At 40.7% G+C, this 12,200-nt stretch overlaps 1 protein-coding gene across 1 annotated transcript; it reads right to left on the bottom strand.

The window, feature by feature from the left end:
* Positions 1-331: 331 nt before the first annotated feature.
* LOC148840136 (zinc finger protein 292-like) lies at positions 332-9,780 on the bottom strand. Its single transcript, XM_088906577.1, has 2 exons — positions 9,601-9,780; positions 332-9,282 (listed from the first exon to the last, which is right to left on the bottom strand). Exons 1-2 carry the CDS (start codon positions 9,661-9,663, stop codon positions 967-969), a joined length of 8,379 nt encoding a protein of 2,792 aa, XP_088762703.1. The 5' UTR covers positions 9,664-9,780; the 3' UTR covers positions 332-966.
* Between the last annotated feature and the right edge of the window lie 2,420 nt (positions 9,781-12,200).

Genomic DNA, 12,200 nt, shown 5'->3' with positions numbered 1-12,200 from the left:
ACCTTTGATAAGGATGTACTTTTGCTTTTGTTTCAGTATCCAAGTAACAGTATCTCACTGATCATGCAAATGCATACTGGTCAGATGGCCTGACTACTTACAGTATACTCACATTTACAGCTATATGGTTTATATTTAAAAAGTACTCTTTAGTGGAAGAACTCATCCATTTACCTCTGATTTTTTAGATTAATATATTATTGTACTTGAGGATTAAAATGAGATACCTAAAAATAATAATAAAGTTTTAGTCACATACTTATAAAATTAATTCTGAAAGTGACAAATACCAGTAAACATAAAACATAAAAAATAAAAATAGATGAAAGCTGTAATAAAACTGAATTTAATAGGTGTGACTTACAGACTGCTGGTGGCAGTAGTTTTTCCAAAGAATAAATATATACACAAAACTTATCTACAACTTACAATTTACATGGTAAGTGTACGAGAGCAACCAACCACAGACAATACTCAACACTTTAATGGGAAGAAATAAAATCAGTCCTAATTTTTACAGAAAGGCTTTGTTGCAAAAAGTCCCATGGGGATATATTGAAATTCCATGACTTGGGTGTCATTTTTATACTTTTGTTTTGCAAAGGCAACTTAATTCGACAAGAGAAGCTTCATGATTTACAAACATGCTCTAAAGTTCAATCTTCCTACACTTTAACATGGAAACTCTAAAAAGGACAGCTTAAGTGTACAATTCATCTAATAAAAGAGCCAAATGAAAGGCTTTATTAAAACTGTTTTACAAAATTAAAACTAAAATCATAATACAATATTTACCTTTTATCTAGTAGGTTCCAACCGAGGAACATGATAGTGTCGAATGTTTAACTATGCAAAATGACTTTTTTCATTCATGATTTTACAAACCAGTCTGCAACCTGCTTGTTGCAGTTCTAATCCTGAGTTCTAAGCGTTGGTAATGGAAACATTCAGCCTGTCAGTTTACACTTAACTGTAGAGCCATTTTTTAAGTATAACTATAGGTCGCATTTCTTGAAGCTGCTTTAGCAACAGGTCAGCACCATCAGAAAAGGTTTTGTCCACCACAATTTTCACATTTTTTACCGATGTAAGATTCAAGGGGTTTCTAAAATCTATTAGGTTTTGACAATCTCTGGTCCTAATGTGAGTTTCAGATGTTTTACAGATGATATTCTCTGTTTTCTGCTGCAGGGTTCTTGGCTGCTTTGATGCAATGTCATCAGGATGATTTTCCTTAGCTTTCCTCTTTGGAGCACGTGAAGACTCTTCGAGGAACTTTAGGAAAGAGACTTCAAATCCCATTGGCTTGAATGTACTCAAAGCAATGTTTTGCTGTGGTTGCTGGGGTTGTGCAGGAGGGCCGGCAGTCGAGGTGGTAGATTCTGAGCAATTACACGCATTGCTTCCTTCATCATGTAACTTGGGTTTTAACCCTTCCTCATTTTTCTTCTCTTTATTCTGTGTACATTCCTTGGGTCTTTTTTTCAGGGGTCGCCCTCTCTTGCTTTTAACCAACACGTTTGACACAGTCAGGGCCCATTTCCGTCTGGCTTTCCTCTTCCTAGTGGGTTTGACTCCAGAACTTTCATCAGTGGACTGCTTGGCATCGGACAATTCGGTATTTTCGTCGGCCTCATCCTTACAGGAAATTGCTTTTGAGCTCTCGGTTTCACTTCCTTCGGGGCAGGTCTCCGCTGTATCTTCATTGTCTGAAGTCTCTGTCATAGTGCCCTCCGATTTCTCAGTCTCCCTGTCTCTTTTAGTCGATTTTGCTTTATACCTGTGATGTGAACGCTTCTTGCAAAGAATAAAATCACCTCTTCGCTCCTCTATATATCGATCTGTTAGACTATGTGTTGTATAGTGTCGGAAGATGTTGCGTTCAGAGCTTACAACTGAAAAACAGCCTTTTATCATGCAAGGAAACTGTAAAGGGAATTTTTTAGTACACATGGCCAAGGCTTCCTCATTGGTTTTCAACGTAGGTCTCTCAAATTTTGTCCAGAAGGCTCTCTTTGAACTACTTCTTTTCCTTTTGTCATTTCTCTTGAATTTTGGCTTCTTATTATTCTGAACATTCTCTTTCCCATTAAGTTTAACTCCAGCAGACTTTGACTTCTTGTTAAAGTGTTTGATTTTAGATCCAGTTTCTTGGCTATATTTTTTCCTTGGTCTGATTAAATGGGCTCTGTGGTACTCTCTGTGCTTTTTCAAGAGGTGTCGCAACAGATTGGATCTGGTGGCATAGACACGGTCACAACCCTCACAGTCGCATTTAAACAAACCTTCCGCTCCTTCACTCTTGAGAACTTTATTTTCATGGTCCCCTTGAATATGGCTGATGTACTTCCAAAATGCAGTAAAAGAGGCTGTGCAATTAGCCTGGTCACACTGAAACCTCCCCAAGTTCATGTTCGACATCAAAGCTCCAGCTTCATCCAGGCTAAATTTGTGAAGATGCAGGTAGTGCTGCAAGAGACTAGTCACTTCGGGGAATATCCTTGAGCAGTCTTTGACTTGGCATCTGAACTCTTTGATCTGATGCTCCTCCTCTTCCACCTCATCTCTGACCTCATCCGATTCTTCTTCGTTGTCGTTGTCAAAACGAGGCAGCTCAGACTGATGCACAGCTCTGTAATGAAGAATTAAGTTCTGCTGGATTGTGAAGGCAGCAAAGCAGCCTTGGTGTACACAGCGGTACGGTCTGTATGGACTGTAAGAACAGACAGTCTCATCGTCTTTTGCTACTGCTTTTTTTTCCTTCCTTTCCTTAGGTTTGGTCTTCCGAAGTTTTTCAGTTTGGGGTTTTTCCACCTTAGGCTTGCTCACTTTAGGCTTCTTCAACGTGTCTGGGACACAACCTGCTGCTGAGAATAAACCAAGAGCCGCTTGTCCTGCGGCAAGAAACCCCGCTACAGGCTGCTGTGCCACAGAGGCTCCCGCAGGCAGAGAGCTCACGACAGGCTGCCCAGCGACAGCCAGCCCCACTGCAAGCTGCCCTTCTGAAGACTGCTCAGCTCCAGGAAGTAGCACTGGAGCCTGTGCTTCTACAAGAGGCCCAGTGACAGGAAGGGCCAGTGGAGATTGGACTTCTGCTGTCTGCCTGGCTACAGGTATCTCTGGCGTTGGCTGCACAGGGTGTGACAGCTGGTTATCTTCTGACAGCTCCCGAATGGCCTGGCTGGATGCCGAATTCCCTTCGAAAGAACTTAAAGTGTATTCTGGTTTCTTCACAGTCACATTTTCTTCAATCGGAAATGTATTCTGTACAGTGGACACTTCCGATGGCTCCTTCTTAAACTCTAGAGAAAGACACACCTGCTTAGCACTCTCATTAGCTTTCACCTGACTTAAGTCGGGCACATTCTCAACACAGAGAGGATTATTTTTGTGCGCTGTAACTCCACTGTTGCACAACAAGCCAGGAGGTGGCTTTTCAGATTTCCTGCTATATGGACGTTTTATTTTCATCCTAATCATATCCTCCTGTGATAAGCAATGCACTGTCTGACAATGCGCTCGCAGATTTGAGTTTCTGGTAAACGTCTTATTGCAAATCTGACAACGAAATGGAGCAAACTTTAACTGGTTCTTCCGGATCTCATTCATCATGTCTTCGGTGTAATTGTGCACTTTAGAATAGTGTTTGAATAATGCATCCTTTGTCATAGCACTGTAGGAACAACCTTCACTTTCGCATACAAACGGCTTAATAAGGGTTTCAACAGACTGAACTTCCTTGGTTACAATAACGGGCTTTGGAGCATCCACATGATTATTCAAAGTTACAGCATTGGCTGCATGACTGTCCTCATTGCTTTCTTTATTTAAATTTAGTCTCTCAAAAGCTCTTTGAATTTCCATTATTTTTTCATCATCTTTTTCAATGCCACAGCCTGGATCCTGATTATTTGTAGACACTTCCCTTGGAAGGGACACTCCTGGGACCGGGGGGGACTCCACACCAGGCAGAGAGTTACTCATCAATGCCACTGAAACATCATTCACTGCTACTCCATCACTGTTCGTTTTAATTTTCTGCTCACTGGTGGATGCGGTCTGAATCACCTCGGACAATTCTGAGCTCTGTGTTCTCTCAACAGATGGCTGAACACCTGGGTAATTCTGTAACTCCGAGTTTTGCTGTAAACTGGAATTTGCCACAGGATCTAATGTTTCCAATAAATTCCCCGTTTTCCCAGACTTTAAAAGATCAGCAGCCAAGATCTGGGCACGCAATTTTTTCTTCACATTCCTTTTCTTTTGAGTAGCATCATTAGGCTGATCCTGTTGTACTTTTAAAGGCTGCTGGGGGATTGCTGGAGCCACCTGTAGCAATGGATTTGACAATAAATTCTGTGTTAGGCTAGCCATTGCAGCCAGCAATCCATCATTCGGTAAGATGTTTTGCTGCAGGCTTCCTGTGTTAACCTGTGGGTCTTCATTTCCTTTACTCTTCATTAGGAGTGATTCGGCTCTCAATATTTGGTTGAGATGGTTTGTTACAAGGCTTAGATTATTTAAAGAAAGCTGCGAATTATTATCTGTTAGCATCTGTGAGAGCAGAGGATCAGAGAATATATCATTACAAAACCCAAGCTCTCCTCCCTTGGGCATATCTTCCCCAGAGCTATCATTTTCTGTCTTTACATGGATTTTTCCAGTGTGTTGTATGACTGTGCTTTCTGGCAAACGTCCATCTGATTGAAAAGTACCACAAGGATTCTGAAAAGTCTGCTGTGAAATTCCAGAGGGCTCAAAGAGATTTGGAATGGTTGCAGTTTCTATAGATTGCTTCAGAATCTCATTATTTTGTTGAACTTCATTGGAATCACAAGCTGCACCATTAGCTTGTGGAAAAATCACATTAGGGAAAAACCTTCTCTCTGTATGCTCACTGGGCTCTAGTGACTGACTTGATTGGTCTTTCAAAGATATACTGGGGTTCAGGTTTGCAGATAACTGCTGATTAAGAATAAGATCAGCAAGAAATGAAGGAGGTATTGCATTCTGCTGAAACTCTGGAGTCATACCAGTTTCTTCAAAAGGTACACAATGAGAACGCTTTGACAAATGCCCACCAAGTGATTTTGGACTGGGGAACTCTCTGAAGCACCTACTGCAGATGAACTTGCCATCTTTTACAATAGCTGGCCACTTTGCTCTCTTGTTGTGTTTGGTTCTTTTTACTTTCAGAGTTTCATCTTCTGATTTCGCAACACTAGGCAACCTGTGTTGGATGACATTAGCTCTTGCCTGCATGGTATTATTGCCTTGGGATGGAAAAACGGAATCAATACTGCCTTGGACTGGTGGATTAGCTACTCCTTCTACCGGAGAAGAGAAAGGAGGTAAGGAATTGCTTTCGATTTGTGGTAGGAGAAGAGGATTCACTGGAGGTTCTAGCTGACCTGATAGAACCGATGGTACCTTCAAGCTCTCCAAATAGGAAGGCAATAATGAATGTGATATATTTTCCATTGCTGAGGGCAGCAAAGGCTTCGTCAGCTCTTCCACGTTAGAAGGCAGATTAGGATTTGATGAATTAACCTGGGGTACTGCTATCTTTGCCATATTACCCACTTGAGGGGATTCATTAGAATTTATATCATTGATCAAATTTGAAGAATAATGTAGATGTGAACTTTCACATGAGGTGGGTGCTGTTGGATTGGAGCCATGATTTAATGGCAAATGTGGGCATGCTTTTTCAGCATTACGAGTTTGTACATCAACTCGATCTGTTTCATTCCGTGTTGCTAAAACTGAATTTGTACTTTCTACTAACTGTGGGGTTAAAAGGGAATCTGAACTAGCGCTCAGTTGAGGCATCACAGTTGGTTCCACGTTTCCATCTGGTGGCGAATCCAAAACCTGACCTCCCCTATTATGCAACTGTGGTACTACAGCTGAACTGGGCTGCGAAATCAACGTCGGATTTATTGAACAACTCGCTTGAGCATTTGGAAGGGGGGTTACTGTATTGCTTCGGGTGACTGCAGCTTGATTTGTTACACATACTTGTGTCAGAACATCCAATGTAGTTTTGTTCATCTGAGAAGACAGTTGACTGGCGAGAACTTGCAGATGCAAAGGTAACAGTTTTGCAGGACTTTCAGTTTGTAAAGTGAGATTTGGAGTGCTTTCATTTTGTGCCAGCAAGAGTGGATTAGCTTCAATTTTTGACTGTAGTGGTATACTTTGGTTTTGAGGATTACCTAAATGGGACAACATGATTGGATTTATGATATTCTCTATTTGGGTTGGCAAAACCTGGCTTGTTATATTTGCCGCGAGTGAAGTAAAAGCTGGGTTGGCTACTGTAGAAGTGAATGGTAGCATTGTGTTTGTTGTATTAATTTGTGAAATGGGTATTTTGCCCTTCTTAGCACTTGGAATTAAAAAAACAAGCTTCCCATCACTGGAAACATTTTTGATAGGAGTCCTTACCACTTTCTTGTTCTTGCGAGCCAGTTTTAATTCTGCATAGTATTCAGGGTGTGCTGCCTTCATGTGCTTACTGACGCTTCTTGTAGAACTGTAGTTCCGAGTGCAAGTCTCAAACGTGCAGTTAAACCTCTGGACAACCTTTACAGGACCTTCTATACTGGCTTGTTTTTCACCTTCAGCTTTCAGAACACTGCTCTGGTATACAGACGGTGGAATGGCATTTATTCTCCCAATCGCAGCAGCAGGTAGAGAACTAGTGTTTGGAACAGTTGCTTCCGGAGTTACAGACAGCGGCCTGGGAACGGTCATTTCATCTAAAATTTCAGTTTTCACAGTTGAGACATTATTTGGGATTTGCTGTAAGGAACTAGACAGTGTATCTTGCGTGCTTTCGTCAATCTCGTTTGAGCCGCTTTTCAAAAGCAATTCCGGCTGCTCTAAAGGCTCTAGTTCTTTGTGGTCAGAATTCACCGCTATTCTTCCATTATCACAAGCTTCATTAATGGGCAATGCCTGCTGAAAATACGGAGTACTATTTTCCGTACAGCTGCTACTACAAACTGGCTCCTCTTTTGTTTTGGCTTCCAATAAACTTAATTCTAGTGGATATATGTTTGGATGTAGCAAAGGAGTCTGAGTTGCATCTGGAGACTGATTCAGATGAAACCAGTTTGGAGTTTGGTTAGGTAAAGAATCCTGATGGTGTAACAAACATTTATTGGCATCTTGTAAAACAACAGGTTGAGGAGGTGGTAGTGCAGTTTCACTCGAATCTTGTAAAATCTTTTGAGGAGGTAACAGAGACAGATTCTGAATCAATGATTGCCGAGCAGGGAGTGGAGCTGGTTGAGGGTCATGTATCATAGCTTGGTATGGATCAGATAGCTGAGATGGATTTTGTGACAAACTTTGATCTGGGTCTGGCAGCAGAGTATGTGTTAAGTCCTCTAACACATTTCGACTAGGGTCTGGTAAGTCATTTGGAATTGACGTTTCTAAAATTGAAGTATGGAGATTTGGTACTGGAGTTACATTGAGATGCTCTGTATTGGCTTCATTAGCCTCCTTTGACAGAGTTTGGGATGAATCAGACATCAAAGCCTGAGAGAAGTCTTGGATGTTCTGAATTGTGTTTTCTATTTTTATCTGCCTGATACCTGGTTGCAGAGTCTCATCTGGCAATTTAAATGAGCTTGATTCCACTGATGCATTCTGGAAGGTATCTGACATTTTGGGTGAGTTTGGATCCAAGGACATAGCTTGGCTTTCCTCTTCTAAGTAAGACTGGTCTGACGCTGGAACTTCAGTCGTGTTCAAATCTGGTAAAGGGATCAATTCCTCAGTGTTAGGGGCTTCTTGCTTTGTGACATGATCTTCCTGGTGCACATCCAACTGAGCCTGAGAATGGAAGATTTTACCACAGTTGGGAAGTTTGCAGGTGAATGTATTGTAATGTTGGGCTTCATGATCATAAAGCATGTAGGCTTCATAAAAAATCCTCCCACAGTTTGGAAACATGCATTTGGCCTTAAATGCTGTGTGTTCTTTCCTGTGCACCAGCAGCTCTGCATTACTCAGAAAACTGGACTTACAATTTAACTGTATACAAATATATGGCTTTGCGCCACAGTGCATTTGTAAGTGATCATTGAGGTGGGTGACACTAACAAACTGCCGACGACAATACTGACAAACCACCTTCTTGCTTTGCATTTCAAGAAAACGTTTGGCTTCTTCATTGTTTTTATGAGCCTTCACATGGGCTATCAAATTTTTGAAGTACTTGAATCCCTTCCTACAGTTTGTTACAGGGCATGTATATTCCTCAGTGTATTCTGCCCGATACAGAGCAAGGTCAGGCTTTGGAAGTTTTGTTTTGACCGTCTCCTGACTGTAGCTGTTTTTAGAAACTTCAGCATCATTTGAACATGGACGGCTCTTTTTCTTGGGCTTGCTGTCCTGCATCTCATTGGTTTTAACTTTCTGAGGTACACAATTGGGAAATGGCATTTTAGTAGGACTTCCTAACTTCCTACTAGTTTTCATAGCAGCTAGCCTTTCTTTGCATGACTGTTTCACATGTGATGTTACATGGGGTACAAAAAGCTCTTTGCAGTCAAAACTTTCTGCACATATGGGACAACTGTAAACTCCATCTTTAACATGCTTCTGAGCATGGCGTACAATCCTGTGACCAAGAAACTCTTTATCACACAGTACACAGTACTGCATGTAGGCCTGCCAGTTTCTAAACCTAGCTGATATAAACCCTTTCTCCCTCAGTTTCTTTATTTCCCTTTTCTTCTGCTTTTCATCAACAATTTCATTAAGCACATGTGTTGTATCCAAAAAACAATCTGTGAGATCTTTAAACTCTTCGTGACCTTTGGATCCATCTTCATCCTCGAGCTGATCGAGAACTTCACAGTCATTCAGTTCGTCGATAGATGAAACAATGGAGGCCTCCTCACCCATCAATGCCAAGCAATGCCTTTTCAGAGTCTTCCAATCCCAAAATTCAGGATCAAAAGGCCACTGTGTCTTAAACACCAACAAGAGTTCACAGCGCAGTGAATTGGGTACTGGGAGGTTTTCCTCTTCAAATTTCTGGTCCGGTTCATTGTAGAGTGTCTCCACAGCATAATATGAATCAACAGTAGGCTCCAAAAGGAATTCAGTAAGCTGGCAGGCACGCTTCACTTCCAGGTCATTGGGCAACAAACAGGAAATAGTTTTACAGATGGTGGCTTTTATATTTGTATTATCACCCGTCTCCAAGCGTAGTGCTCTGACACACAGTTCTATGCAGACTGGCAATCCCACATCTTGTACCTGTGAAACACAACATTAAATTAGTAGCTAAAAACTTTCAAAGAATAAAATTAAGAATTTGTGGTATCTTCATATTGCATTCACACTTTCTGCACTTCGTAGTCTGAAATGCAAAATGACAAGCAGCGATAGAGAAAAATAATTTCTTTGAGACTATAAGGCATAACTCCTGCTGCAGACTAGCTCTTTGCCTGGTTATGTTCCTTGCTTTCTAATCATATCTTTAGTATCATAATTTCCACTTCAGATATATACAATACACAAAAAAATCTCTCTTCTTTTACATGAACTTTGCAATCCGAATGAGTCAAAACTCACCTCTGACTGGATAACCTTGATCAAAAAGAAGATATGATACACCGTCTTAGAAAGCAGAGACATTTGACGACAGTGGTCCAGAAACACTTGTGTCGATGGTTCCAACCTTTGCAGCAGTTTACTCCAAAACAGTGTGAGTTCCCTGTGACGAAAACCTTGTGTTACACTCAAACATTCAGGGATCCTATTACTTTAAAACAGAAATCTCTTTAGAACATATTCTTATGTTTTATTAAGTTTCCAAGTCCCACAATCCTACAACCTTTGTAAATACTTAGAAAAACAAAAATCACACCAAACCCTAACCCTAAACCTGGCCAGCTACCATTTTCCCGTCTTCAAAAAATTGGCTTGTTCTCTAACTAACCCTGTCCCTGACCCCTGGGGGTGTCACGCGGTGTGGGGAGATTATGTAAACCTGGAAGAGACAAACATAATACAATTCAAACAGCAAAAATATTTGATGAAAATACTGTTAGGCAATAACCAAAACTCAGAAGTACAACATACACTACCATTCCATTCTGCATTATATTTGGCTTAAGGAATTAAGCTTTATTTAAAGTATTGCTGAATATATTTTTTGAACTACAACATTATGGTGTAAAATTCAAAGCATAAATACTCGGGAAGGAAAAAAGAACATCGTTCTAAAACCAGAAAGCTTATTTATCCCTGACTGCTCGAAAGTATACTGGCATAACACAAGGATTCAAACTTAATCTTCACTTTTCATCAGGGAATTCCCTGAGAGACCTGGGAAGGTCTGTAACTAATACCCCAGGGTGTCAAACAGCTGATGAGTTCATGGCAGAAGGGAGACAAACCCTGTCCTCCCAGATCCTGATGTTCAGAATAATCTGTTAATCGTGTCTGTTGCCTGAAAAAAGCAACTATGCTTGACCCATAGTTTACCTGGATAACATACTGCAATTATAAGTTAATATTCCACTTAACTATTTAAATCTTTTTTTTTAAAAAATGAAGAAACAACTGTTAAAACAGATTAACAGATTATCTGAATCAACTGGGTTTTGAATAGTTCAGGTGGGTAGCTGCGTCAGCATGCGAAGGCAGCAAAGGAACAAGTAAATTATTCCATGTTGAAAAGAGAAGAAAGAAAACAACGTTTTGGCTGTGGAGCTTTCTTCGGGTGTGGCACTGAAGAAGCCGAAACGCTGTGTTTCCTTTCTTCTCTTTTCAACATGGAATAAACCTATTAATTGGTCCTTTGGGTTTGGAATAGTCACATACTGTATAATCCAAAGCGCAGTTCTTAGTTTCACCTTTCAAAGCATTTTGATGAAGAACGTTTTAAAAATGTTAGGTTAAACCTTGATTTTCCATTCAACCTCATTTTACAATTAAAGTTTTTCTCTTAGAATACCAGAGATACCATCCACAACATGCATTACTAACAAGATTGATTACTGTGTCTCTCATGAAGTGCTCTTCCCTGCTGCGAGTTCCCTCATACAATAACACTCATCTTTCGGCTCTAGTTGCCAGAACAGTCACTCACCAGGCGCAGTACATATCTCCTTGGAGAAGCTGCCGAGTTAGGAAGGCTGAGCACAGGCTCAGAGCACCTTTCTCATCTCCTTCAGACTCCAGGTTGCAGATCATTTCAAGTGCATCTTTACAGTCCACTTCAGAAATCTGTTTTGAGGGTGAAGGTAATGGAATACATGAAACATGAGTCAATTTACAAGTCTGTAAATTTTCTTTACAAGAAAACCTTGGAATCCAAAAAGCAATTAAAAACAACTTCCTGACAGTGGGCCTTTATGAACGCCAAAGCATAAGCCAAGGAAGAAGATATAGATAAAATAAGGTCCTATCAGATTTAACAATCTCCATTCTTGCAGATCGTTTCAAATCAAAATACAGAAATATCTAGAGTTTTAGTACTTTTCCATCTAAACCTGTTTCTTCCCCCCAGTTTCAAAGTTACTCTGATTGACCGTAGTTCAGTTGGAGTTGCATGTGAAACACCTGACAGCCATGCTATCGCACCCGAATGTTAATCGAACCAAGTAACGGATCGAATTTGAAGACGTGCTTTCGGTTTGTTGAAGACAGAACCTTTTCGATTTTTTGCAACACAAAAACAAAATAAACTCCAGTTCACTTGGAGACGGGCGGCACTAAACCGCAAACCAAAAGGTGGAAGGGTGTCATCCTTACATGCAGTGCAAGCTTTAAAGGGCCTAAACTCAACAAGGCAAGCAGTTCAGAAGATGATTTTGAAACGTTCCTCTGACTGCTGCTTTGGCTGCCAGGGGACCAATTAATATCTCAGGATTAACACATTGCTTTAACAGCATGTGTCTTCTGGTATGAAGCTGCTTGGTTAGTACTTGGAAGTCATCCCAGTCACACCCCAATATCAAGTATAATCTATTGCAGTGGCTCCCAGTCCTATCCTGGTGACCCACACACCTGATGGTTTATGTTCCAGCCGAGCCCTCACTTACACAATCAAACCTTCATTAATCTAAGAATAACAATAAGATGAATTTGAACTGTTTGGTCCCAGCTCTTAAAACATCTTGGAGCTTTACCTGCTGTATTTTTTAAGTGAAATCAAGTCCCAGACT

This window comes from Atractosteus spatula, chromosome 2, assembly GCF_055471065.1.
Source record: "Atractosteus spatula isolate fAtrSpa1 chromosome 2, fAtrSpa1.hap1, whole genome shotgun sequence".
Lineage (NCBI taxonomy): Eukaryota > Metazoa > Chordata > Actinopteri > Semionotiformes > Lepisosteidae > Atractosteus > Atractosteus spatula.
Note: the sequence above shows the minus strand (reverse complement) of the source record. Positions and strands in the feature narration are given on the sequence as shown.